General features: G+C 35.7%; 3 protein-coding genes across 6 annotated transcripts; 2 read left to right on the plus strand and 1 right to left on the minus strand.

Annotated features, from left to right (window-relative positions):
- Positions 1–5,487: 5,487 nt before the first annotated feature.
- Positions 5,488–9,409, minus strand: APO3 (APO RNA-binding protein (DUF794)). Its single transcript, XM_068474856.2, has 3 exons — positions 9,118–9,409; positions 7,492–7,890; positions 5,488–6,890 (listed from the first exon to the last, which is right to left on the minus strand). Exons 2-3 carry the CDS (start codon positions 7,872–7,874, stop codon positions 5,993–5,995), a joined length of 1,281 nt encoding a protein of 426 aa, XP_068330957.2. The 5' UTR covers positions 7,875–7,890; positions 9,118–9,409; the 3' UTR covers positions 5,488–5,992.
- A 2,142-nt stretch (positions 9,410–11,551) lies between these two features.
- On the plus strand, positions 11,552–17,954 carry LOC137735328 (MLO-like protein 1). Of its 2 annotated transcripts, XM_088697786.1 has the most exons (13): positions 11,552–11,697; positions 13,414–13,930; positions 14,695–14,811; positions 14,923–14,983; positions 15,249–15,340; positions 15,675–15,749; positions 15,854–15,942; positions 16,092–16,141; positions 16,275–16,315; positions 16,553–16,762; positions 16,862–16,929; positions 17,046–17,106; positions 17,571–17,954. In XM_088697786.1, the coding sequence occupies exons 2-13, from the start codon at positions 13,505–13,507 to the stop codon at positions 17,748–17,750; spliced, it is 1,470 nt and encodes a 489-aa protein (XP_088553912.1). In that variant the 5' UTR covers positions 11,552–11,697; positions 13,414–13,504; the 3' UTR covers positions 17,751–17,954. The 2 variants fall into 2 exon arrangements, with proteins under 2 accessions (XP_088553912.1, XP_068330847.2); XM_068474746.2 differs by lacking the exon at positions 11,552–11,697 and having other exon boundaries at positions 13,358–13,930.
- A 2,463-nt stretch (positions 17,955–20,417) lies between these two features.
- On the plus strand, positions 20,418–27,008 carry LOC137733992 (UTP--glucose-1-phosphate uridylyltransferase-like). Of its 3 annotated transcripts, none has more exons than XR_015964607.1 (21): positions 20,418–21,133; positions 21,218–21,306; positions 21,402–21,492; positions 21,663–21,723; positions 21,834–21,911; positions 21,993–22,043; positions 22,170–22,225; positions 22,592–22,664; positions 22,837–22,894; positions 23,019–23,065; positions 23,152–23,214; positions 24,780–24,812; positions 25,003–25,040; positions 25,123–25,198; positions 25,274–25,330; positions 25,421–25,504; positions 25,622–25,716; positions 25,804–25,908; positions 26,298–26,369; positions 26,460–26,523; positions 26,632–26,805. XR_015964607.1 is itself a non-coding variant. In XM_068473218.2 (21 exons), the coding sequence occupies exons 1-20, from the start codon at positions 20,505–20,507 to the stop codon at positions 26,484–26,486; spliced, it is 1,887 nt and encodes a 628-aa protein (XP_068329319.2). In that variant the 5' UTR covers positions 20,421–20,504; the 3' UTR covers positions 26,487–26,523; positions 26,632–27,008. The 3 variants fall into 3 exon arrangements, 1 of the variants encoding a protein (XP_068329319.2); XM_068473218.2 differs by having other exon boundaries at positions 20,421–21,133; positions 25,618–25,716; positions 26,632–27,008; XR_015964606.1 differs by having other exon boundaries at positions 26,460–27,008.
- Positions 27,009–27,923: the final 915 nt, after the last annotated feature.

The following is a 27,923-nucleotide window of genomic DNA, read 5'->3' on the forward strand; positions in this document are numbered from 1 at the left end:
AGTTTCGCCAGAAAACCATGGCGTGGAATCATTGTAGGTGGTGTGGTGCATGATGGCACAGACATGGAAACGATGTCAGGAAAACGATGTCAGGCGAGGCAAAGCCGATGGTTTGTCTAAAAACCACGTAATCACGACATAGAGGATTTCTCGACTTCGGAATCACGAAGCATGATGGCTACAGAGACAAGCCCTGTTGGCAAATCCCACATCGGTGGGGAAGTCAACAATGAAGACTTTAAATAGGATTACCTTATTTTAACTAATACCGAGGTTTTTTGTGGTAAAACCCCATACCTGACCGATTGGGCCGTCGATCAAAAATTCTAACAATGTATTAGAGCCCACAGTTACAGGCCCATGCAAGCCAAAGGCTTGTCATTAAGAAGTGTGGACTTGGAAACATGCTTGGACTCTTAACATAGAGCTGGTCTCTGAGTTCTTAAGATACACTTCCTAGAATGATTGAAAACAAGTTTAGACTCCATTGGAGCCAACCTTTAAGTTTCAATTGCCTAGATCTCCACATGTGAATCACTAAAAGAGGTTCCATGTAAGGGGGCATGTTGGCAAATCCCACATCGGTGGGGGAAGTCAACAATGAAGACTTTAAATAGGATTACCCTACTCTAACTAAAACCGAGAATGATTGAAAACAAGCCTGGACTCCATTGGAGCCAACCTCTAAGTTTCAATTGCTTGGATCTTCACATGTGAACCACTAAAAGGGGTTCCATGTAAGGGGCGTGTTGGCAAATCCCACATCGGTGGGGGAAGTCAACAATGAAGACTTTAAATAGGATTACTAGTACCGAGATTTTTTTTGTGATAAAACCTCTCGCCTGATAGATAAGACGGGTGATAATTATCAAGTTAGAAACAATTTCGATATCATTAGAGTGGGATTCCTCGGGCCCAGTGATCATAAATTCCAACATGCCCGAGCATGGGTGTATGAATTGAAGGGGGAAATACAATGAAATCTGCATCGATGTTATCAAATTTGTCCAGTCGAACAACGCTGACCTAAAAAACGATGACGTTCAGGTCATCGGAAGTCCACACTATCGGCGTAGGTGTCTCGACTTCGGTCTCGGGTTTTACGTCAAAATCCCAGCAAGATTCTTCTAGAATCTCGTGTTTCTATGTATGGAAACAACTTTCGAAGTCCAAGATGACTTCCGGTCATCGGTGAAGTCACGAACATCACCGCAAAAAACAGTGAGGTCGCTACAAATCGAAGAGGAAGACGACACTCGGGAAACGGTGTCGTTTTGATTGAAGGGCTATAGGTTTGGCTCGGCTCAACAGCTCGGCGGCTCGGATCATACGGCTTCAGGCCCTGGCTAGGCGGCTCGACATGATATTAGGGTTTGAAAAAAAGATCGTTTTCTTCTTCCTTTTGCTTTGCTTGTTCACACATATGCAATTCATCACAATTATAACAAGAGTAGTATAATATAATTGCAAACAATAATTTGAGTAGAATATATAATTCGGTAATCGAAGATTAAGCTCATGCTCAATTAGGCCTGGCAAACGGGTCGTGTATGTCGTGTTCGTGTCGTTTTCGTGTAACACCTGTTATCTTAACGGGTCGTGTCGTGTCACACCCGTTATCTTAACGGGTCCTTAACAGGTCGTGTCACTTTACCCAACGGGTAAAGTGACCCGACCCGTTATGACCCGTTAAGAAAAAAATATATTTTTTTACAATTTGCACATACCACACATTGCAACATAAATATTACTTGAAAACATTAAAACATTTCTCGTTCAAGTACTATATCTACACTCGAAAATGAAAGCCTAATAAAAAAAATAATACATACACTATTAATCTATTACAAATATTAAATGTGCAAGGATAAAGAGTTTTTGTTTTTAAGATTGTAAGTCTTTCTTAAAAGTTTACACCTCCATTTACAAAATCTTCAATTTACATCGAACATCATGAAATTCCACTAGTGTAAATATTTTAAATTGAAGATCAAATTCATTCTTTGTATTCATAAAGGGTCAAGGAGTGTAGCTGTTAAAATTCATCAAAATCGGAGTTAAAATAACCGTTAAATCTTGATTTTTCGTTTATAACCGTCGAAAAGCTTTGTCCCGTTACTTGATCTCTGAATGTTTTTTTTTTGTGATTTTTTGCTGATGTGATCTCCAAGCATATACAAACAATTTTGACGGTTTGGATCGTTGAAATTAGTTTTGGAGAATTCGTAAAACGATAGATTGACTAACACTTAGAGTTTATTTATACTTTTATTAAGTATAACATAAGATTTTGTGGTATCCACTTGTGTAAATATTTTAAATTGAAGATCGAATTCATTCATTGTATTCATATAGGGTCAAGGAGTGTAGTTATAAAAAATCATCAAAATCGGAGTTAAAATAACCGTTAAATCTTGATTTTTCGTTTATAACCGTCGAAAAGCTTTGTCCCGTTACTTGATCTTTGAATGTTTTTTTTTTGTGATTTTTTGCTGATGTGATCTCCAAGCATATACAAACAATTTTGACGGTTTGGAGAATTCGTAAAACGATAGATTGACTAACACTTAGAGTTTATTTATACTTTTATTAAGTATAACATAAGATTTTGTGGTATCCACTTGTGTAAATATTTTAAATTGAAGATCGAATTCATTCATTGTATTCATATAGGGTCAAGGAGTGTAGTTATAAAAAATCATCAAAATCGGAGTTAAAATAACCGTTAAATCTTGATTTTTCGTTTATAACCGTCGAAAAGCTTTGTCCCGTTACTTGATCTCTGAATGTTTTTTTTTTGTGATTTTTTGCTGATGTGATCTCCAAGCATATACAAACAATTTTGACGGTTTGGATCGTAAAATGGTAGATTGACTAACACTTAGAGTTTATTTATACTTTTATTAAGTATAACATAAGATTTTGTGGTATCCACTTGTGTAAATATTTTAAATTGAAGATCGAATTCATTCATTGTATTCATATAGGGTCAAGGAGTGTAGTTATAAAAAATCATCAAAATCGGAGTTAAAATAACCGTTAAATCTTGATTTTTCGTTTATAACCGTCGAAAAGCTTTGTCCCGTTACTTGATCTCTGAATGTTTTTTTTTTTTTTGTGATTTTTTGCTGATGTGATCTCCAAGTATATACAAACAATTTTGACGGTTTGGATCGTTGAAATTAGTTTTGGAGAATTCGTAAAATGATAGATTGACTAACACTTAGAGTTTATTTATACTTTTATTAAGTATAACATAAGATTTTGTGGTATCCACTTGTGTAAATATTTTAAATTGAAGATCGAATTCATTCATTGTATTCATATAGGGTCAAGGAGTGTAGTTATAAAAAATCATCAAAATCGGAGTTAAAATAACCGTTAAATCTTGATTTTTCGTTTATAACCGTCGAAAAGCTTTGTCCCGTTACTTGATCTTTGAATGTTTTTTTTTTGTGATTTTTTGCTGATGTGATCTCCAAGCATATACAAACAATTTTGACGGTTTGGAGAATTCGTAAAACGATAGATTGACTAACACTTAGAGTTTATTTATACTTTTATTAAGTATAACATAAGATTTTGTGGTATCCACTTGTGTAAATATTTTAAATTGAAGATCGAATTCATTCATTGTATTCATATAGGGTCAAGGAGTGTAGTTATAAAAAATCATCAAAATCGAAGTTAAAATAACCGTTAAATCGTGATTTTTCGTTTATAACCGTTGAAAAGCTTTGTCCCGTTACTTGATCTTTGAATGTTTTTTTTTTGTGATTTTTTGCTGATGTGATCTCCAAGCATATACAAACAATTTTGACGGTTTGGATCTTTGAAATTAGTTTTGGAGAATTCGTAAAACGATAGATTGACTAACACTTAGAGTTTATTTATACTTTTATTAAGTATAACATAAGATTTTGTGGTATCCACTTGTGTAAATATTTTAAATTGAAGATCGAATTCATTCATTGTATTCATATAGGGTCAAGGAGTGTAGTTATAAAAAATCATCAAAATCGGAGTTAAAATAACCGTTAAATCGTGATTTTTCGTTTATAACCGTTGAAAAACTTTGTCCCGTTACTTGACCTCTGAATGTTTTTTTTTTTGTGATTTTTTGCTGATGTGATCTCCAAGCATATACAAACAATTTTGATGGTTTGGATCGTTGAAATTAGTTTTGGAGAATTCGTATGCCATCAATCAAGTTCCGTGTGTGTGTGTGTGTATATATATATATTTATTAAGTAGATTTAAATCTATTTATTTTGTACGTATAAATTATAATTGACTGGTACATGGAATAGTACATACATCACGTGTCACGTGTTCATTATAAAAATAATGAGATATGTCATGACAGTCATGTGTGTGATAAAAAGTTAATAACTTAAAAAAAAAAAAAAAAAATTTCTCACCACTTCTATTAATTTTCATTTTTCCCTCTCTTTTTTGTTTCCTTTTCAACTTTTTCTTATCATTTTCACTTTTCCCTCCAACATCTTTCCCTAATTCCCTCACTTTTTTGTTTTATTTTCAACTTTTCTTAACATTTTCATTTTCCCTCCATTTTTTTTTTCAAAAAGGGCGGCAAGTTGGCAAATGCATGATCATGCATATTAAATTATTAATTAATATGCATTATAGTTTTTATAAAATTTAATATATATATATATATATATATATATATATATAATTAGTATAGATAGACTTAATATTTTGGGGGTATAATTATTATAGTATATATAATTATTATAATTATTATAAATTTTATAGTTAATTTAATATATATATTTATTATAATTTTTAGGGGTATAAAATTGTAAAATTAATGTATATAATTATTACAGTATTTTTTTAGGGTTATAAAATTATAAAAATAATATTCTGCTTATCGTGTATCGTGTTTACCCACGTGTATACCCGACCCAACCCGTTATCTTAACAGGTGCTTATCGGGTTACCCGATAAGACCCGATTCGTTATCGTGTCGACCCAAACACCTGTTAATTTCGTGTCGTGTCGTGTCGGGTTATCGGGTCGTGTCAGAAATTGTCAGGCCTATGCTCAATGGTGAATGTTTCATGCAATTATGCTGGAAAAAAAAAATAATTAAATTATTGTGTTTAGAAGAATGTGGATTGGGATTACAAATTCTGTGTACGGATTTAGAGCAGAATATCCTTCAGTTCCTTAGCTCAGCATTAGTAACAATAGAGAAGGATGGAGAAAGGCTTGAGTAATTATGTTTTCTTCCTCATGCCTAGTGTCTTTATTTATAATAAACTAGATAGGTTCCTTGCCTTGCATGTAATACAATCATAAAAGGATCTTCTAGTATTCTGAATACAATCTATTAGTGGTTTACACAATCATGCACGTGTTATAATTAAATATTTTAACAATATGCATATTTACATGCGTATATATGTTTATTAGAGAAAGGATCCATGACACTTAATACTTTGCAACTGCAAGTTCATCTTTCTCGGTAATAACCATTGAATGCATTGCCGGATGAACTATAACACAATGACAAAATCAGAAGAACAGTAGAAAATTACTGTCAAGTCATCTATCGAACGCTAGAATAAAAAATAAAAAAAACTTAATAATTTCTATCTACATTCATCCAGTGTTAGTATAATGTCAAACCAAGGCAGGAAATCTGAATTTCTACTTCTATATGACGAATGTTCGACTGCGCTAAGTTGCAGGTCGACATTAAGAAAATTTGAATTTCTACTTCATCCTATAGCTCTCTTTCACTTGACAAATTCGAGCAACAGAATCCAGAGAAGTAAGACACTAACCCTGCAGACAAAACACTCGCATTCATAAGCCACAATAGGGAAGTAGATACTTCTTCGATCTAATACACCAGGAGTTCTAGCGAGAGACCTTCTCCCCTTGCTAGCAGTTGCGTCACAATATGGAGGTTTACATCTCTTTTACTACGTCCGATTCATCTACATAGAGGAACATTATCTCAAGCAACCAGATCAACCTCGTCGCGCTCTGGAGAAGCTACATCTAATCTCATCATACTCCTATATTCATTTGGCACAGGTGCGCCTGCCTGCATGCATAGCTCCACCACAGCTGGAGCCTTCCCATAATACCTCTTCAGGTTGTTATCCAGAGCAGGACCATCTATGTCGCGGACATGCCAAACATAATTCGGACCCACAAGATCGTCTATTGTTGCTTCTTGCCAAGCATGCAAACCATTACGAGATTGATGCTTTGAAGCCTTGCACATCCTCACTTTGTGCCCCTTGGGACCTACCTGAACCTCTAAACAATATCCACAAGTCTTCACACTGTATTTCTCCATGATCTTCTTTGCTCCAGATATCATCTCAAACCATGAGTCCATTGTAATAATACTTAACTCGCTCAAAGACTTCCCCACTTTATCACTCGGTAATGTTTTATCCACAAGGTTAGTATCACTCTGTGAATCTGAATTCCTCAACTCCTCAACATCAGTTTTAATATCAGAATGTACTACGAGATCAACAATCCCAGAATATGAGTTCCTATTCACATCATCCATTTTGTTAACTGACTCAAAATCTACAATTCTTCCTTCGATACTATATACAGGTCTCGTTCTTCTCTTTGTTGGGTACTTGTCAATCTCTAAACCAGCCTGTATACAGAGCTCCAAAATGGCCGGGATTCGTGGGATTTCAAACCTCTCATCATGCCCAACTCTTGGTTTTCCAACACGGTCATAAAGATGGAAGCATTTAGGAAAGGAAACCACATGTTGAACTCCTCCCTTCCTCCAAACATGTGTCGCACTCCTAAAACCACTGTTTGGGCCCGTACAAGTTCGTATTTCATGACCGACATGTCCAATGTGAACTTCAGAGCAAAACCTGAGAATAATTATTTAAATTAGACGACGAACTAACAAGCATAAGGATATTATATTTCTGATCAGCATGGCATTCGGTAAATCAACCAACTACAGGAAATAGATTAAGAGCCTGCATATTTATGTTAGCCATTGACTTAATAGTTTTCAGTACAATGTTTCCATGTGTTTCCATAGACTCTAAATATCTTCCCCAAACTAGCTGCACACCAGCCCTGCCATCCATACAGGAAATTGCTTTGACAAGTTGAAAGCACCAAGCAATACACATACAACATTGAGATTACAAGCCAGAAAGAGAATCTAAATATTAGGCAAAGATATCCCTCCTACATTATCAATACAAGTCAACCTCAATAACTAACTGTTCAACCCCTTAAAAGATATAAATCCAACTAATAGATAAAAGGAGATTCCAGTGTATATGAGTCTAAATTCACGATCCTAAGCAATTTGGAAAAAAGAGGAACCTCAATGTATAGGGATGCACAACTTTGGTTCACTAAGGTGAAATTGGCAAATAAGAGTTGACACATAAACTTGTAAACAAACTCAAGGAATGAAAACAAGGAAACAAAAAACAAAAGGCAACCTCTGGATACCTGCACCGTTGGACAGGAACAACTTGGACAAGTTTTGACAAGCCAAACAGGAGGGACTTTCGAGCTTGGTAAACTTGATGAGCTACCTCAACCAATTCAGGGACCAACAATCCATTATCAGGTGGTTCTTCAAGCATCCTGCAAGGCTCAGCCTTCCGGGCTTCTTTCTCCTCCTTGGCTCTTCGAATCAAAACCTTCATGGGTATAGGGTAAGGCTTCCTTTCTGACATTTTTTTAGGAGGTCTTGGTACATCAGCATACAAAGGATCGTCTGTTTCTCCTCCTACAGTAAGGGTTCTCTTGGATGTAAAACACGCCTTTTGATCAACAAGGCAACAAATTCTTGCAAAATGACAAGTCTTCCATATTATTCTTCTCTGCATACTGTGTGTAGAGTGTCTGCACCATTACACCCACCATTACACAATTTGAAATAGAAATGAGAATTAAAGTCAATCTAATAACAGTGCATTGGGTTATCAGGACTCAACTAATTTCATCTTTCAAGAATGCAAGCATAGTTCAATCGATTGCAATACTTCCAATGTAACACATAATATTTTCAGATGCATGTTTTAAAATCAAAGGATTAAAATCTGATCATTAGGCTACATTGTTGAAAAAAAAACGATAAACTCAGACAGCATGTACTTGGAATAACTTAGGTACAATACATTTGATATCCTTATGTTTTTTTATCTATTTCTTCTTTCGTTCAAATATAGATATAGGGGATTAGCTATAAATATCCGCTAAATATTGAAATTTGAAGTTGCTCCTCCAACAACAACAACAACAAAGCCTTATCTCACTAAGTGGGGTCGGCTGTAAGAATCCTAGAACGCCACAGCGCTCAGTTTTGTACCAAGTGTTTTGTTAGATCCAAATACTCCAAGTCTTATCTTACAGTATCTTTCCAAGTCTTCCTAGATCTTCCTCTACCCCTTTGGCCCTGAGCCTTTGTCTTATATTGGACATTTTCAGGAACTAAGCTAGCTGGCTTGATTTAAGCTGGACTAAGTATTATCCTGCCTGCGTTGGGCGCAAGGCCGGACTAAAACTACAAAAAAAATTATTTTCAAAACAGGATTATTTTGATTTTCAAATATCTTTTTGGGCACACGATTATCAATTATTCTTTACCAGTGTTTTGAAATACATCCATGGCGTAAAATAGCAACCCCTCGTTGTCATTAGTAATAAGAAAACGGTCACCTGATAAAAGTTTGAAACAAATCCACATAACTCACAATTAATTAAAGAAGAAAATAACACATCTCCAAGTATTTCCCTTTCCGAATTCCGCTGCCTCAAAGTTCAATTTGGTGGTGTTGGAGCTCAATCAACTAGTAAAAAATGTTGGCCTACTTGCTCCACATTGACTTCACTCCTTCTAGTTTTACAGTATCTAGTTTAACTCAAAGTAGAGTATACAGTCACAACAATTCCTAAGCTTTGTTTTCATTGAGGCATTTCATCAAACACTTTAGGCGCATCCCAATGACAAAATCTCGTCAAAATCGAAACATAATTTATATGAACAAAAATTATACACATTCAACTTATAACCTACTGATAAGAACTAATGACAGATAAATTGAATCGAAAACACGATTATGGACTTACCTCTTCAAATGAACAATTACTGCTGATATTTGAACCTTTCAACGTCCGGAAAAGAAGAGGGAGGGCTGCGCAACCACTCTGCAGGTTCTTCTGGTGCGAGGAAATGGTGGTGGCTGGGTGCGTCGGGGACGAAGGGGCTGCCCTGCCCTGCCCTGCAGGTTTATTTTTCGTTTTTTGCTTTCTTTGACATACTTATTCCCATTCTTTGACTTATTTATCCCCATTCCTTTGGTTTATCATTGTAATTGGGAATTTTTAGAGGGATATAGTTGCCTTTTCAGCCTAGTTTTATTTTTCTTTTCAAAATTAGCTGAAATGAGAATTTTAATTATCAGAGTTCTAAGTAAGGTTATTCTAAATTGTTGGCAAATACGGTCGGAAAGAAATAATTTTTTTTTTTTTTTTTTTTTTTTTTTGGTTTGGAGTATGTAGATATTTTATATTAAAATAAAAGAAAATTCAGTTAAACTACACAATAAACAATGTGAGGAAGGTAAATACAGGTACTGTTCCCCCGGATCAAATCGTTGAATGGCATCCCCTGGAAGAGAAGGACATGATCAAGCTGAATTTTGACGGATCAATTTCCAAGGATCGGGCAACGGCGGCTTTTGTTCTCAGAAATTGTGACGGTCAGGTTATTGAGGGCGATTCGAAACTTGTTGTTGAGGTGGTGCAAGGTAACTGGGAGGTCCCCTGGAGGATTACAACTATCGTTGAGGATACCCGTACTCTTGCTTGCTCTTTCAACCGGGTTGTGTGGAAGCACATGTAACAGGAGGCAAACTTTGTTGCGGATGTCTTTGATCACTTCGGGTTGTCGATTGTGAATCCTCATATTTGGGATCATTGCTTGCCTTCTGCTACGCTTAATGTCTTTAATTTCGATTGTATTAGTAACGGTTGTAATAGAAGTTTTTGTCTTTAATAAATTTCTTTCTTGATCAAAAGAAAAATTATCCATGATGTATTGACCACTTTATCCATCAAGTATTAACGATATATCGACAAAGTCCAAAGATTGTATCATTCATTGATTTGTATTTTCATCGTGTTAGCTGCTTTCGACTAATTTATCTTTCTTTTTTTATTTATTGGTTGATGACATACATGCTTGGTTTCATGCGTAAGGAGTAATTTTGACATGAAGGTTTTAGCGTACAAAGGTCATGATTTGTATTGTTTATTTTCTTTATTATCTTTCAAATGTCATCTCTAAAAAATTTCATTCAATATGAAAACTGCTAAGTTGACGGTTAATCATAAGATATTACTTATTATTACAAACATCGATTTGTTCAAAACATACAAATGACAAAAAATGAACGGTTTGAGTTATAAAATTTGTATGATGAAACAATGTCACATTATCATACCAAGACGAATGACTTCCTGTAAAGTATTAACCACATTTGACATATTAGCTCACGCTTTCATAATTTATTTCAACTTGTTTTCACTTTCGAAATTTTTGTTTCCATTCTTTTTTCTTATTTTTCCCCTTTCTCTCATCACCCTTCTTTTTTCACCAAGTCTTTCGTATATGTACATTCCTATTTCAAGCACAAAAAATAAAAAATTAAATTCTAAAAATGAAATGATTATAAATAAATGAATAAAAAAAATCTGGTCCTCTTACTCTTAGCCAAGAATATATAGAAATATTGAACTAACTAATGCATATTTAAATGGTTTTGGTTAACTCAAAGAAAATGATAGGGAGACTGTATTTTGATAGACCATATTATTCCATTTCTCTAACAATGTGAGACTTACTTGTATTGGTTGATCATACTTATAATAAACCAGTAATATAAGTGATCTACCAAAATATGATTTTCCTAGAATTATTCTAACCAAAAACCCTAGTTCATACAAAGTGAAAATGTCTCTTTTTTCTTTCTCTAATAGTTTCTCTCCTTTTTGGTACCAAATTTGGCCTCTAGGACGTTCTACAGTCCATAACTTGGACTTATATTATTAATTAGTGGGAAATTAAAGAAACAATTGCATCGGCAAGATTAGTGTACTCTATTTTTTTATTTTTTTTGTTGTTGGAAACAATCCTCTCCCCCTTGAAACGTTTGTAAACTTGTCAACCTAACGACTTAAGCTTTTGCATGCGGGAAAAATGGTGAACCAAACGAAACTTATGAGTTGGTATACAAATGTCATGCAAATTAAGTACCTGGCATATACATGTCCATCCTCTTTTTTCTTCTTTGGACTATCATATACGTATATAAATGTACATATATGAATTGATACATACATACATACATATATATATATTTATATTTTCTTGTCGAAAGATAAGTACAAGATAAATTTTCTAAAAATAAAAAGAACAATACTACAATATGAGAAAAAAAGGGAATGTTTATTGGTTTCTGGAGTATAAATAGAAGGAAAGCATTCATACCGGAACAAAATTATGTAAAGTAGGGTATTGTTTCTAAAGTCGTAGGCGGCCATTGTTCAATTCAGATAGAAGACGTCTACGACTTTAGAACAACAACGATCAGGCCGTGCCTCACTCGTGAACAACTTTGGTGCCTCTCTTGGTTTCACGAGGACCAGGTTTATCTAATCCCTTCCCTTGTTAATAACATTTTTGCATTTAATCATTCTATGTTTTATGCATGTCATATGTGTTTTACAGCTCAAATGGCTATAATTATGATGTATGGGAGGAAATTGAGTAAAATGATTAATAAAATCTAAAGATTCAATTGCTTTGCGTGCGTATTGTGTCTACGTATGAACATGTTGGATAATAATACCAAATGTTAAGCTTTTTGGTATTATGGAGAATGAAGAAATAGGGTTTAAGATCATGGATTGGAATCCATCCAATATAACAAAATAGATAATAACAAAGTGCAGCTTAGTGGCCAAGGAAATATTATGTGACACGAAATTAATAGTTTTTTTGTGTCAAAATATATGTGCTCGTTTGAAACTGCTTTTAAAATGGTTGAAAACACTTTGTATGAAAATGTTTTCGAAACCAATCTTTAGTAAAAAAAATACAAGTGAATCATGAAAAAATACTTGAAATGCTTCCTATAAGAAGCACTTTAAGTGCTTTTAGAGTCCAGAAATTTATTTTCTAAATGTTTTGAGTCATTTTAAAAACATTTCCAAACGATTTATCATTTGCACAAATAAGAGTTCCTTTTTCTTTGACCACAAAAAAAAAATGAGAGAGAGAGAGAGTTCTTTCTCCTATACTTCAATTCAGATCGAAGCTAAGAAATATTAGGTGACGTCAAATTAACAGTTTTTGGTGCTAAGAATGTACGTCACTTGTGCAAATAAGTGTTCCTGAAAAACTCTTTTTTCTATACTTTAATTCAGATCGAGACTGGTGGTGTATTTGTTTTCTTTTCAACAACACGTACGTGTGATGACATGACAGTTTAGGTAGCTTAGGAATTTTATAACTAAGCAAGCTTTAGACTTTAATCAGATAATGTTAAGCCATGAAAAGCATTCACTTAGAGAGTTGATGTATTTTTGCTTTCCTATTTCAATTAAACAATACATGAAATCGTGACTTTCCTCCACTCGTTTTCAGTTTCAATAAGCAATACACCGACATAAGCACTGCCTAGCTAGTGCCTACATCCAAATACAATTTTGACTTAAGTTCAAGACAACATGGGTATACATTACCCTTGTCTTGAATTTTTTTTTTTATTTAGTGGTTGGGTTAAGTAAGCAATAATGTTACGCACACACCGTGTTAGTCAATCATTTATTCGATTTAAACTTAGGCGGACCTCATTTAATGAACAAACTAGATGAAAGATGGTTGGTCTTCATGCCTTTCGCTACCAAAGTCGTAATTAGGACCCAATTTTTTGGGGAATAAGGATATATTAACACTAAACGGTGAGAGGAATAAATTAGTTTTGATCTTGTCATTCACGAGGTTTGAAGTTAAGACTTCTCACTTACAGGTAAAGAGATTTACTGTCGTTTAAGTGAGACATGTAAATTACTGGCATTTAATCCGATTAAATCCATGAGATTCGATATTGTATTCAATAAAAACATTTTTCCTTTCTTTGCTATCAAGCAAAAAAGAAAACATCACAAATCAGATCCCGTTTGAATGCAACGCGGTTAGTTCAATTTGAGCACTGTAATTTTACTAATTTGTGCGTACATTTTGGAGGGTGACAAGGAAAAATCACATTTTTGGTGCAATATTACAGTGCCGATTTATTATCATAAAAATGTTTGTCTTTACACGTAAACTCACAGCAAGCACTGATTGTAAAAACGCAGGAGAGGATACTCTCAGAAAAACCAGAAAAAGAAGAAGAAGAAGAAGAGAAAAGGTCCCAAAAAATAAATAAAAAATAAAAAAGGTGAAAAAATGGCTGGTGGTGGAGAAGGTCCAACGCTAGAGTTCACGCCAACATGGGTGGTGGCGGTGGTGTGCACGGTGATCGTGGCTATATCTCTCGCAGTAGAGCGTGCCCTACACTCCGGCGGCAAGTACTTGAAAAAGAAGAAGCAGAAGCCGCTGTACGAGGCGTTGCTCAAGGTGAAGGAGGAGCTGATGCTGCTGGGGTTTATCTCTCTCCTCCTCACTGTCTTTCAGAACAGGATCACCAAAATCTGCGTGAGCCCTAAGATTATGGACAAGTGGCTGCCATGCAAACTCCACCATGACGGTCATCTGGACGGCAAAGAAACTGCCCATTACTCCGCCACCTCCGTGTTTGGCGGCATTTTTGGACCTACCAGGAGGCTGCTGGCTGCCGGGGCGAAGGCTCAAGAGGGTTACTGTGGCAAAAAGGTATCTTCAACATAACCCAACTCCATATTTATTTATTCATTTTTTTAGTTTGTGCTCCTATATATGATGATCCTCTCAATGTTTTAGTGTCGGATGAATGGCTATACCGGGTATCAATCAGTTTACATACGCTACCCAGTGTTGTTATTCATCAATATTTGAGCAAATATCAACACGATATTGATTAGAATATTGGTATCTGGTGTCAAAGGAAGTGTGTTCTTATTTCAATTCTTTCGCCGCAGTGGTTGGGATATTTTTCTACGTCTGCTTTAATTTTTGAAATTTTCTGTGTAACTTGTCTGATTTATTTTTGTGTTTTCATATTTCTCAAATGGAGACTAATTAATGAACTTGTAGTCTGGTTCAATAGCGTACCAAATTGGAACCCTTTGATTGAGTTCGAAGGGGTTTTGGGTTCGAAATTGAAGCCTCTTCAATTGAGAAGAAAGTGGTTCGATAGTTCGCACCCAAAACTCATTTGTGAATTGGGATTAAGTGAACCATTTCCTATTTATCATGATTTAATGAACTGAGAAGTTGAGGACAAATTAACAAATAAATGGTCTACTTTTCTTGAAGCCATGCTGTCTATGCTAATTTTCCAGGGGGATAAGACCATATATAGGTAGATAGATAGACATACCATAAGGAGAAACAGCTAAAATGCAAATTGATAGACATAATTTTCGAAATTCATTTTCCGGAATAAGGTACCATAAAAATTATGTGCTCTGACTATTTTCATTTTGTTTCTCCCACAGAATAAGGTACCATTGCTATCTGTTGAGGCATTCCATCACCTGCACATCTTTATCTTTGTCCTAGCCATTGTCCATGTGACCTTCTGTGCTCTCACAATTGTCTTCGGAGGTTTAAAGGTGAGCTTAAGAACACCGATTATTTTGATAAACCTTTTACTTGACGTTTATTGTTGGTGTTTTAAATGCAGTACGTTCATAGCATCCTTGGTTTTTTTGGCCATGATTCAGATACGTCAATGGAAACAATGGGAGGTGGCAAATGCAAAAGAGATTAGTGAAGTAGATGAAGGTATGAATTCTTGCTGTGTTTTCTTTTGATATGTGTTATTGAATATGAGATTCATGTGATGTCCCAATTGCATGTTTATGCGTTCAACAACACAACTAGCAGGGGTTTAAGTCCATTAGAGAACGCACAGCGAGTCTTCAGATGAGCTGTCGACTGGCTTGCTGAACTACATTCTCATTTGGATAGACTTCACACCATTGATCTTGTTGTTGCTTGTTGCTTGTTGCTTGTATATTTCCCCAATTCGAGATTTGTGTTGGTGCAGCTCAAACAAAGATCACCCATGTTCAGGAGCATGACTTTGTCAAGGATCACTTTTGGGGTATCGGCAAAAATTATCGTGTGAAGGGATGGCTGGTAAGATACTTTTCCATTTATAATGCAAGCTATCCACATATATAATTTTAAGTTTTTAACTAAGGCTAGAACTCACAGATGATAAAATAATAGTTGAGTTTAGTGCATTTCCGTTACTTATAAGAAAAGGAAAGAATTGATGCTTATTATTGTTTTTCGAAGAGGCCATGAACGATTTTGGTGAGTCTTGCACAATCTTGGGATAGGAACTGTTAAGGAATCTAAGAAGTTAGACCTCAGATTCACTTGAAATCAGTACAGTTTTATTGTTTTTCCAAGTGGAAATACTATAATGCTAACGCCGTTTTTGGTTTGTTATTCTGCACGCGTCCAGCATTCTTTCCTCAACCAGTTTTATGGATCAGTGTGCAGATCAGACTACTTGACTTTGCGACTTGGTTTCATCTCGGTAAGGTACCTTTACAAAAGGTTGATGAGTTCTCAGTGTGTTTATTGCCTTACTTGGCTCCTAACCTGAGTTATATTTTTTGTGTTCATTATTTCTCGCTGCAGACCCATTGCAGGGGAAACCCCAAGTTTGATTTCTACACGTACATGGTACGCACCCTGGAAGATGATTTTAAAAGAGTCGTCGGTATCAGGCAAGTTTTATCTGATATAATTTTGCCATATTGAAGTTCTTTGTGAATTCATTGGGTAATTTTTGAGAAGTTTAATGTCTCTGACCAATCTGCCCTGTAAAATGGTTTTGATTTGTTTTGATTCACCATATGGTTTTCGTTGGCTGCAGTTGGTATCTTTGGATATTTGTGGTCATCTTCATGCTTATGAATGTCGATGGTATGATTCATGTTTCAAACGAAACCACCTCCCTTTGACATTTTCATGCACTTGTGGCATAGATTGCATTGCCCGCCTTCAAGAAGAACACTATCGCCATAAATAGTGACATTCTTTTCTTTTCCGCATGCAGGATGGCATGCATACTTCTGGATTGCATTTATTCCCTTCTTTGTAAGTGGTCTTCGCATAACCTTGATGGGGTTTTGTCACTCATTTCTCATGTGCATTATTTTCATTTAATCTGCTGTGCTTGCAAATTCAAGCATTTAATCCAACTCCTTCCATTACATTTCAGTCACTGCGTTGTTTGAGTTGTGCATAATATAGAACACTAATTGTTCTCTTTCATCATTCATCTGATTTCAGTTCCTTGCAATGTAATCAATCGTTTGTATCCTCTTTCTCCAGCTTTTGCTTGCTGTCGGAACTAAGCTGCAGCACGTAATCACCCAGTTGGCTCACGAGGTTGCTGAGAAGCATATCGCTGTGGAAGGAGAACTAATAGTTCAACCATCAGACAAGCACTTTTGGTTTGGCAAGCCCAAATTTGTTCTCTTCTTGATTCATCTCATCCTCTTCCAAAATGCTTTCGAAATGGCGTTCTTTTTCTGGATATGGGTAAATGCAGATTCTTCGATCCACTTCATACCGTGCGATTCCAGTTAAATTGTTAAGTGTGACTGACTTGATCTTTGATCTGCTTATATTCTTTTGCAGGTTCAATATGGTTTTACATCTTGCATAATGGGAAAAGTAAGATACATTGTCCCCAGGCTTGTTATTGGGTAAAACTTCAAAGACCTTTCCCTTTTTCATTCTTCGTTCGAAAACCACTCGAAGAAAATTCAATTTAACATTTCTTGCTGCTAATCCCTCTCCTTTTAATTTTCTGTTTCATTAGGGTGTTCATTCAGGTGCTCTGCAGTTACAGTACTCTACCACTTTATGCTATTGTCACGCAGGTGCGTCGAGTTTAAAACTACAACTTACCTTCCCTTTTCCAGTGAGTGGGGGTTTGGCAAATTTAGTAAAAATTTGATGCTGATGGACAAAAAACTCCCCTTACTCAAAGCTTACATGTAAGCCCCTTCGAGGAAGACTCGAAGACAGTTTGAGTACGATTAGAAGAGTCGATACTTGAAGGGGCTTCAAGTTAAAAAGGAGTGTCATTTGTCCACAATCATCAAATTTGGCAAATTTAGTCAGCTTAAGAGAAAGAGTCATTAACAGATAACAAAATAGCGAGTTTAGTCAAGTTTTGATGCTATTTTCCATAGTCACCAACTTTGGCTAACGTAAAGCTTTCTGAAAATGGCTAGTTTTCGTTACGATGACTAAATTTTGTCTAATTTTTTTCGGGGTGGTTGTCAAAGTTCCACATTCTTTAAAGTTCTCCATTCTTTTCTGTTTCTGCAATGCAATGTAGATGGGAACCAAATTCAAGAAAGCAATATTCGACGAGGGTATACGCTCGGGACTTATAGGTTGGGCTCAGAAGGCAAAGAAAAGGAAGGCGAGCAGCGTCGACGGATCTGGATCTACCTCTGGTTCCTCCGTGGGAGTTCAGCTAGGCAAAGTTAACCAAAAGACGACGACCAAGGGCTGAACATCTCTTCTTCACATGATATATATCTTTTTGTAGAGTCAAATATAGCCGTAGTTCTCACCACCCTCAAGATTATTATTCTGCATAGGGGGGCCTGAATTACTCAAATGTCAAATCATATCATTTACTATGAGTTTTTATGAAATAATTCCGATTCGGAATGTAGAAATTATATTCAGGAATCAAGGTATTATGAATTATGTATCCAGTTTTTCCTAATTTTCCATACATAATTCCTTTTGGCCCTGATATAGTCAGTGTATGTGCATTTTCTAGCACACCAATGGTGTTTTTGTTAAGAGTGGTTGTTGTCTACACTAATAGTAATTCTACGGAGACTATATTTATAGGCTAAATTTGCATATTAAATGATGTGTCACTAAAAAAAATAAACACGTTAATCAACGCTTAAGTAATAATCTAATATCCCTAGCATTGATTTTGACCTAATAAGATGATTTACAAGGAAATAAAATTTGGACTTTTAATTTACTCTAATGAACAATGTAGGCCTATATTGTTTTTGACTAGTCAAAGATACCAAAATCTCAACCTTCCCTCTCGATTGCAATGAACATTAAATGCAACGCATATTAGTGTTTCTGGAGGGAAGATGATCACGGGTTTAGGCAAAATACCATTTACAACCAAGACCTTATAACTTTAGGAACCTTCCTTTAAACTCTAAGATCAATTAGAATTTGCTCTGTTACCATCTCTTTCGAGTAGTATCGATTTACCAATCTTAAGACAGTTATTCTCTTTGATTGTAACTCTTTACAAGGAAGCATCTTTGACCAAATCTGATGGTCTAATATCCAATCCGATAAAAGTTGTATCAATTGTTCTTAGCTCAAATCTGAGAGTGGCAGCCCATATGAGACCAATTCATATGGCTGCTCATCTAGGAGGAGTGCCATTTGGAAGAGTATGGTTGATGGAGAGGCATCTGTGAACGTTTTGCCTCTCAAAGTGTTAAGAAAATTGAGCCTATTACATGCTGATTTAATCTCTATATAGTTAACAACATCAAATTTTTCTGGGGGCATCACCAAAACCTATGGTGTTATGCCTTTAGGGTTTGACTTGGGATCAAAGAAACTTATGGTGGTTTTCTTTATTGGGGAAAACACATCCACTTGTAATGTATTGTTGGGCATAGATTGGATCCAACAACCATTATGTTTACACTTGTTGGATCCAATGAAGATGCGTGTTCCATGCTTAGAGGATTTTACGAATTAGTACATGCCAACTCATGGCCAGTTTTTCCCTCTGCCAACATTTCAAAGGCAAACTTCTACAATTCAGATGTGCAGTGACGGAGTCAGAATTTTATCCTAATGGAGGCATAATAATATTATTATCAATCAAGGTACCCATAGATATGTATCATATCAAATTCAACTTCTTATGTAAACCGAGGCCAATGCATATTCTGAGAAAATGTTGTTAATGCTCATTCCACCATTCTCTAAGAAAAATACGCACCTCCTATGCATATTGGACTCTTGATACAAATCTATAATATGTAGTGCATTACCCTTAACTATCTACAAAAGCATACTAAAAGAACGTGGCCTTCAATATCCTTCTCTTTTCTAGACTTCTTTAGGGTCAAGCATGATAACTAAAGGGAGACAATTGGTGTTAATGGAGTTCTTGTGATCCCAATGACCCCACATTTTCTCCGCTACTGCATATGTGGGAGTATTTCGATACACGTGAGCTGATAAGAACGGCCGCTCTACTTAGGTGATGATCCCAAAGCTTTTGAAGCATGGCGAGTCCATGACTCAGGAGGAGCGGGACAGACCCTTCCTCATTCCAAGTCTCAAATCTCCATATTAGGTACATCTAACAAGAGAAAGATCATGTGGTAGCAATCTAATCACCGATCAAAAGACTGTTGGAACATGAGAATGGGAGAAGAGTATTGAAAGACATCTCAGCCAAAGAAATGGCAGAAGATGGTGCTACCACTTCAAGCACAAAATGATACTCAATTTAGCTCAATCGGTTTACAGTTATCACCGCTACAACCTTGATCGTCATTGCCACCAACTTCCCAAAAATCTCTTGGAGTAACCTAAGCTGGATTATAAAAATAGTAATGATAATTGTTGACTTCATTTATGCTATGTTTGGACGTGGGAAATAAACTTGGAATTTGGATAAAAGTTAGAATTTATAGGTTGACATGCACCAATTCCCTTGTTTGGATTCATAAACATAGAAAATTTAGAATTTCCGCGTGAAAAAAAAAACTTGGAATCCGGGACCTCCAATTTCTAAGTTTAAATTTCATGTAAATAGATGTCATTTCCCAATTTGTATGATTGAAAGTTTAAAAATAACAAATTCCGTATTCAATTTTATTGTTCTTTTAAGTTAACTAAATAAGAAAATTCACAAATTCTAAAAAATAAAATCTAGTCATTTTGAAATTCTTAGTAATTTTAAATTTCTTTATCCAAAAATAAAGTTAAGGAATTGACTACAATACTTACACATATTTAATAGGATAACCATCCGACATTGGATATAAAAATACAGACTAACTAGATACTGACAAGGACTAAAGTGGAAAATTAACAAAGAATTTGGAGGCAAATATCGAAAAATAAACCCCACGGCCCATGGATCACGAGTCACCCGATCAACCCGATCCAATTCTCCCCCCCTCCAAATTTTCAATGCTTTTGTTTCACCATTTTTCCGACGGAAAAACACAGGTAAACCCTAACAAACGCCATGACTCTCCACTCCATTGTCATACAGAAGCTTCTCAGCACCAACGCCCATTTGGGCCGCCGTGTCGCCGCCCACCACTTCAAGCAGTTCACCTACGGAACCCGCAATGGCATGGCCATCATCGACTCGGACCGCACCCTCATCTGCCTCCGCAGCGCCGCCGAGTTCATCGCTGCCCTCGCCCAGCAGAAGGCCCGCTTCATGTTCGTCAACACCAACTCCCTCTGGGACGAAATCATCGAGCAGATGACCAAGAAGATTGGGTGCTACAGCCCCTCCATGAACATGCTCTGGCGCACCGGCGGCTTCCTCACCAACAGCCACAGTCCCAAGAAGTTCCGGTCCCGCCATAAGAAGATATGCTTCGGCCCCACCCAGCCGCCCGATTGCCTTGTGGTTTTTGACACGGATCGTAAATCTTCGGTGATTCTGGAGGCCGATAGGTTGCAGATTCCAATTGTTTCGCTTGTTGATTCGGCAATGCCATTGGAGTACTATAAGAAGATCACGTATCCAATTCCGGCCAACGAGTCGGTTCAGTTCGTGTACTTGGTGTGCAATTTGATTACCAAGACTTTTCTGCTTCAGCAGAAGAGGAATGGTGCTGTTGCAGTAGAGGAGGAAACGAGGTGCGTCTCGCGTTGTTTGTGTTTATTGAGTTGCTCTCTACTGAAACTTTGTGGTGAAATTTGATTGTGTGTTTTATGTTGAAGGGAGCAAGTGGAGAGTACAGAGGAGAGTAAGAGTACCAACAAGGCTGAGTTGCTTGTGCTTCCTTACAACTTGTTACCCATTTCTCCTGGTAACATGGATATACATTTCGTTTTCTTTAATCAATTTCACCAAAAGTAATCAATTGTTAGAGGAATTTCTTTTCGTGCGCGTGTGAGAGCGCAGGTGTTGAAGAAACTGAGGAGCTCTTAGACAAGCTTGTAGTGCTCAAGTTCAATGGAGCTTCGGGCGCAAGCTTGGGATTCCATGGCCCCAAGTATGCGCTCATACTCAATTACTTGGACTTTTTTCTTTTCTCACTTATTGGATTCTTGGGCTAACTTAGTGTACTTGGTTTGTGCCAGTATTTTTCTAATTTTTGTTCTTGGTTGGTTTTGTAGCAAATTTACTGTAATTATATTTATTTTAAATTTATTTTTAATGCAGGTCCGCTATTGAAATCCGTGATGGGTTGACATCTTTAGGCTTAATTGTTAAGCAAATTGAGGTCAGTTTGAACCACTTTCTATCTGTATTTGTGTTGCTTTCAAAATTGCATAATATATTCTGTGATCTGCACTTCAGATACCATAACACCACCGCTCCAATTTCTTTCAGTTTCTCCGTTCTAAGTACAGATGCAGTGTTCCTTTGCTCCTGATGAACACACCAACGACACACGAAGATACCGTCGAGGTGAATTTCCTTTGCATTTCCCTGTATGTTCATACTTTTGGATCCTATGGTTTTTTGCTTATATCAGCTTGTGTAATGTAGGTCGTGGAGAAATATTCCAATTCAAACATTGATATTCATTCTCTTAAGCAGGTTTTTAGCTCCAACTTGTATTATTTTTTAATAGTAGTTTATGTTCTTTTTTTCTTTCCCTTTTTTGGGTTATTGGAAGCTTGGATTGGGAATTACTTGTGAATGTATATCTTCGAATTTATACAGACCCAACAACCACAGCTCAAGTCACATGGAGTAGAACAGGGTGGTGAAGATGAACTGTATGTCATCTTTCTTATGCCTTTTCGACATTATTAATTTTTTTAACTAATATATACAAAATCTTTCGATTTTGATAGCAGACAACACATTTTCAGAATAGATTTACATTTTCAGAATAGATTAAGTGTTATTGGCTCCTAGTAATTAGCTATGTCTTGTCCTGTGCGAGGATGGGAATTTTTTTGTTTGTCTACTTCTCTTTTCATCTTCATTATGTGCACTGTCTAGGGATCTATCAATATAGACAACTGTAATATCTAAGTATACCATCCAATGCATATCTCATGCCCATATAATCATCAATTGATTTCTTTTGACAGTTAATATATTTATATCAGTTATACTACTTTTGTGTATATGTGAAGATATCCTTCTGGTCATGGAGCATTGTTCCTTTCCCTTGTGAAAAGTGGAACTCTTGATGTCCTACTATCACAGGTTTGTATAGTAATGCAGCAGTGGTGATACTCTCCATGTTTTTCTTTATTTATTTACATTTTCATCTGAACTTCTGAGAAACATCAATTTGAATCAATCCATAAAGAAGTACCCGGCGAGAGGTGGTATCTAAAGGTAAACTTGACTAAACTTCTTCAGCTTTCCTTTTCAGGGTAAGGAGTATATCCTTCTGGTTAACTCAGCCAACGTGGCTGCTACAATTGACCCAAGTATCCTTGTTGCCGTTTTTTTCTTTTATTAGTGTAGTCCTCTTTGATACTTTCATTTATTTTGTGCTTTTGTTCTTTTTTGGGCCCAATCTTAGATCCTTGTGTCCCTTAAGTGGATGTGTAGAAATTTTAAACCATTTGATTGAAAACAAAATTGAATATTGTATGGAGGTAACAATTAACCCTTCCTTTTTCTTTGGTTTATTTTTCCATTTTCTGTGGTAAATATTGTAATTCCGATTTTACCCTTCCAACAGGTCACACCTACCTTTTATGATTCAGATTTTAACAACATTGGTTCACGCCTACAGAAGTTTGAGGTAAGTTGTTTAAATGGTTCTATATGACTTTCCTCTTATCTTCAATCCAGTAAAATTGTGATTGGACTGCTCAATGGTAGTATTTTCAAGGGTGGTTAGTTTTTCACTTCTTATAATCTTGTGATGCAATTTATAAATATTTGAACTTTTGAGTGATAGGTTAAACTTGAAATTCTTTAATGACTCCACATCTTGTATAGGTCCTATTTTCATTTAAGTTGGTTGTAGGAGTCAGATTCAAGTTTAGGGGAAGCCTTGAAAAGGAAGAAACTGCTTAGATAGATTTGGAAACCTGTTCATAAAGCTGCACGTTGTGCCGTAATTGACCATAATCTGGGGTTCTAGATTAAACTACTGAAAAGTTATTTTCATGGCGGAAACCTTCCATCCATTTGTGCTATGATCCATCCAGTGTGTAGGGAGTTAGGTTGGAGGATATACCTTTTTCTTCCTTTTCTCTGGATAGGAAATAATTTTGAAGTGTTATTTTTGACCAAAAGAACCGAGCTATACATTTGGATATGCTTATTGTGTAAATTCGCATACAACTGGCTGCTGATGGTTTTAACAACATATTGGTGATGAACGTAATTATCTGACCCAAACTAACTTCAGGTAAGATGAGTTGTCATTTGTCAATGACTCAAAATCCAAATATGTTCATAATCCTAAAATACTATACACTCTTTTGCGAGACAATAAATTTGGTTAGCATCAACCTTGCTAATTGGAGCTGCAACATGGATTTGGGCTATTGTTATTTTGAGAACCCTCCTGAGTCCTAATTGGGTTGATCTGCTGTGTTATGGAGGATCTGTTAGGCTCGTTTTATTGCTGAGAGAAATTGATTGTTGTTTTCTGGGGTGTTTTTATACCCATGTTCACCGAGAGAATAATTTACTATATAATTTCTAGAAGTGAACTTTTAAATCTAGTTTTGTTCCTAATCCAAAATGCTCTGTTTTGCTGAAGTAAACTTGTTTTTGTTAACTTGGCTTTGTTTTTGTTAACTATTGATGGATAGATTTTATTTGGGGGAAGGATCCATGACACCACATTTCAGACACAAGTTTTCAGCCTTCAATTTCGTCATCATCAGTATATGGATTAGTTTTTGAACAGTCTATGATTGAACTCAGTCAATTGTATAAGTAACTCATATGGTCAATGTCAACAACAATCAGACACACTTCCATTACAATTTAGAATGGTAGCCCAAATCTAGGAGAAGGAGACCAACAGAAACCAATAGCTTAGGGTTTCTGCGTGAAGAGGAGGAGGAGGGTTAAATTTGATCTCTTCGATTTTCAAGGAACGAGAGAAAAATAAAATAAAATAAAATGTTTCAGATTTATTATTTCAAAGTTTATTTATTTAAAAAATATCAATTAAACTTGGCATGTCAAATTCAATCTCATCCGTTCATAATGGGCTAATCCAATGGCATAATAGTTTTGTCTAAACTTGTGTCTAATATGTGGTGTCTTGGATCCCTCCCCATTTTATTTTTTTCTTAATATGTTAAATAATAGGTAATTAATATTTCTTCCCATAATATAATGCAGCTTGCGGAAATAGCTCAGAGTTTTGTCAAACATGTAAGTTGTGACTTATTCCTTTTCTTTTTGGTCTTTTCATTTGGTTATGTTTTGTTTTATATCTCACTTTCTCGGTTTGAAATTCTATTTTGTGCTGATTATACTTGATGTGTTTTAATGATTAACTTGATTTTAGTATCATTTCTGTTAAATGACTCTTATGTGTTATGTGCTTGTTGATGCATCCAAGTCAATGGACAAATTCAAACTTGTTGATACTGGCAGCTTGTAAGTTGAAATAGTAAGTCTTTTACATTGCTTCTGCAACTGAATAATATGTTTAATTTCACATTTATGCTATTTTGTACAGGTGGGTCAATTTGAAAGCCGTTAAAAGGCTTTTAGATACAGATGCACTAAAGATAGAAGATATCCCTGTTTCGAAGGTACCATACCCCATAATCTGTAGAACTTCCCTATATTAACTAGTAATTACTAAAAATAGTGTTCCCTTTTAACAGGGAACAGATAGTGATGAAATTCCTCTGCAAGAAACAGCAGCTGGCTCAGCAATACGGGTATTTTTTGTCCAATGATCAATACTTGTCATTTCTTTCAATGGTTAGTTTCAATGTTTTTATGTAATGTAACTTTTATGTCTGTACCAGTTCTTTGATCGTGCTATTGGTATCAATGTCCCCCATTCTCGATCTCTTTCAATCAATAAAACATCAGACCTACTTCTTTTAAAGGTGATGTTAGCACTTCTCTAACCCATACGTTCAATATTAACAAGTGAAATATTCCTCTCTGTAGAGCTTTAAATTTTTAGTTTTTGTTATATCTCATTTATGTACTTCTACAGTCAGATATCTACATCTGCGATGAAGGAGGTCTAGTTCGGAATATAGCTAGAACTAATCCCAAAGATCCTCTTATTGAATTAGGACCAGAATTTGAAAAGGTAAAGATCTGTTTCATCATGGCAATTTCCATTCCTTTATCTGTTGCTATTTGTCTTTAATAGCTTTATTTATTTTATCTCCTTCAGGTCAGTGACCTCCTAAGTCGATTTAAGTTTATACCCGATATTATTGACCTGGATAGCTTGAAGGTGACTGGTGATGTGTGGTTTGGAGCTGGTATAACTCTCAAGGTATTGTTTATGTTCTCCCGGAATTTGTATGAACTTTGTGCCCAAGCATATTCTGAATTGTAACCTATTAGCTTTATGGAGTTTATTTTATTTACTTTGTGATATCGGTGGTAAAAGACCTCAGAATCTTACTGGAAAACAAATTGCTAGTTCTGGCGGTATCTATGATTATACGCATGACTCGGGCATTGATATCAGAGCAGAACAGATGTACCATGCATTGGACTCATATTCATTCAAGTTCATTCATTCATTTATCCATTCATATAAAATTAATTTTCTTGAAGAGCATATTGCCATCAATCTTTCCACTGTTTCTCGCTGTTTATTTGTCGATTCAACACCAGCAATATCTCATTTCTTTTCTTATGGTTGATTTACTTGTCAAGGGGAAAGTAACTATTATTGCAAAACCCGGGGTGAAATTGGAAATTCCTGACGGACTGGTAATAGAGAATAAGGTAAGTCACTTTTATTTATCTATTCTTTGTTTATCGGTCCTCTAAGATTTTCCACTTTCATCTGCTAAAGTATTCTGTTACACTGCCCAGGACATCAATGACCCTTCAGACATTTGACAAGGAGATGCGTTGCTCAGAAAATGTTAGTGAAAATGTGAGTTAACCTGCCGAACATTTACCTCTGGAGTCCTTGTAGCTAGCAGCATGCTTTGACACTGCTACAGATTCCGTTAGATATTCCATTATTTGTTTTGAGAAACAGAGATACGGAGGAGCTCTTCGCCGGTGCAGTATTTATTTTGGCCGAGAATTAGAGAGGTCTGCATAACCAAATAAGCTTCGTGTTAAATTTTTTATTGGAAGAGGTATTATCACAGCAAAAGGTTGTAGAATAGTTCCATTCGGTTAGTTTACTGATTGATTTTTTCAGCTGTAATCTGATTTTAGCTCTGAAGTGCGTCGTAAGGAGCTTAAATCTCTGTAACGGAATTGGTGTATCAAGTGGTTCTCATTCGAAGTTTCTTCTATGAAGGTAAATGCTAGTTACCTTCCAGTTTTAGGATAATTTTTTAGTATAATCGTCACACGTTATTTGTTCCTGACCATATGATATGACATGCGTGACGCAGTTTTCCTTTATTACCTTTTTCACTGTGTAGAATCCACCAACATTTTGCGTAGTGACCCAAATTAACAAAAGAATCTTTTCTCTGTACCCTATCTGATTAGACCCAATGAATGCATCAAGAAAATAGTTAGGCTTAATTGGATTATTAGGTAACAGGGTAGTTGGAAGATAATCTATGTGGTAAAAATACTAGGATTTAAGCTTATGTGGTGAAATCTGTTAAGATTTAAATCCAAAATTGAAATTTTTTGTTAACTCTGTTAATTTTTAGCACATAAAAGCTCATATGTGAGATTCAAAAATAAAGTTAGCCTTATATGTTTACAATTAACAGAGTTTCGTTTTAGCCTAATATGTGGTTCTCGTGTTAATAATTAATGGAGAGTTGATAAAAATTTTAAGTTTGGGCTTAAATCCTAAAAGATATCACCACATGGGCTTAAATCCTAGTTTTTCGCCTATATCTTTCGTTACAATTGGATGTTTAAATGATTTTGAATTTGTTTAATTTTTTGTAATGGTTATTCATTTTGAATTAAATTATAAACGGTTTGGATAGTTGGCAAAAGTTATAGAGTGAGCTACGCAAGTGTCAACATTCAGGAAATGATTCATGGTCATCGTGACATCTAGGTCAAGTTATAATGTCATACGTGAGTTTTTCTCTATATAACATTGTATTGAACTCATCACATGACAATAAATTCGTTTTATGTTATTTTCCTCTCCATATATAACAAAATATGATTTGAGGTAAAAGTAAAAGTGATTTAAACCCATCCCCTTTCTTCATCTTAATCTACTAAATCAGAAAATCTGTGTCGTTGAAATTTCATTCAATGATTGAAGTTATTATAACTTTTAAAGTGGATCTTTATTTGTAGTCGTTTGATCAAATTTCAATAACACGAATTTCTTAATTGGAT

This window comes from Pyrus communis, chromosome 7 (genome assembly GCF_041283825.1).
Source record: "Pyrus communis isolate YQ-2024b chromosome 7, ASM4128382v1, whole genome shotgun sequence".
Taxonomy (NCBI): Eukaryota; Viridiplantae; Streptophyta; class Magnoliopsida; order Rosales; family Rosaceae; genus Pyrus; species Pyrus communis.

Coding starts and splice junctions, on each gene's coding strand:
- APO3 (XM_068474856.2), bottom strand. CDS start 7,874: ATGCAGAGAAGAATAATATGGAAGACTTGTCATTTTGCAAGAATTTGT. Junction 6,891..7,491: donor GTTCCTGTCCAACGGTGCAG/GTATCCAGAGGT, acceptor AATTATTCTCAG/GTTTTGCTCTGAAGTTCACA.
- LOC137735328 (XM_088697786.1), top strand. CDS start 13,505: ATGGCTGGTGGTGGAGAAGGTCCAACGCTAGAGTTCACGCCAACATGG. Junction 15,943..16,091: donor AAAAGAGTCGTCGGTATCAG/GCAAGTTTTATC, acceptor CGTTGGCTGCAG/TTGGTATCTTTGGATATTTG. Junction 16,142..16,274: donor CATGCTTATGAATGTCGATG/GTATGATTCATG, acceptor TTCCGCATGCAG/GATGGCATGCATACTTCTGG.
- LOC137733992 (XM_068473218.2), top strand. CDS start 20,505: ATGACTCTCCACTCCATTGTCATACAGAAGCTTCTCAGCACCAACGCC. Junction 21,134..21,217: donor GCAGTAGAGGAGGAAACGAG/GTGCGTCTCGCG, acceptor TTTATGTTGAAG/GGAGCAAGTGGAGAGTACAG. Junction 22,044..22,169: donor ATATTCATTCTCTTAAGCAG/GTTTTTAGCTCC, acceptor GAATTTATACAG/ACCCAACAACCACAGCTCAA.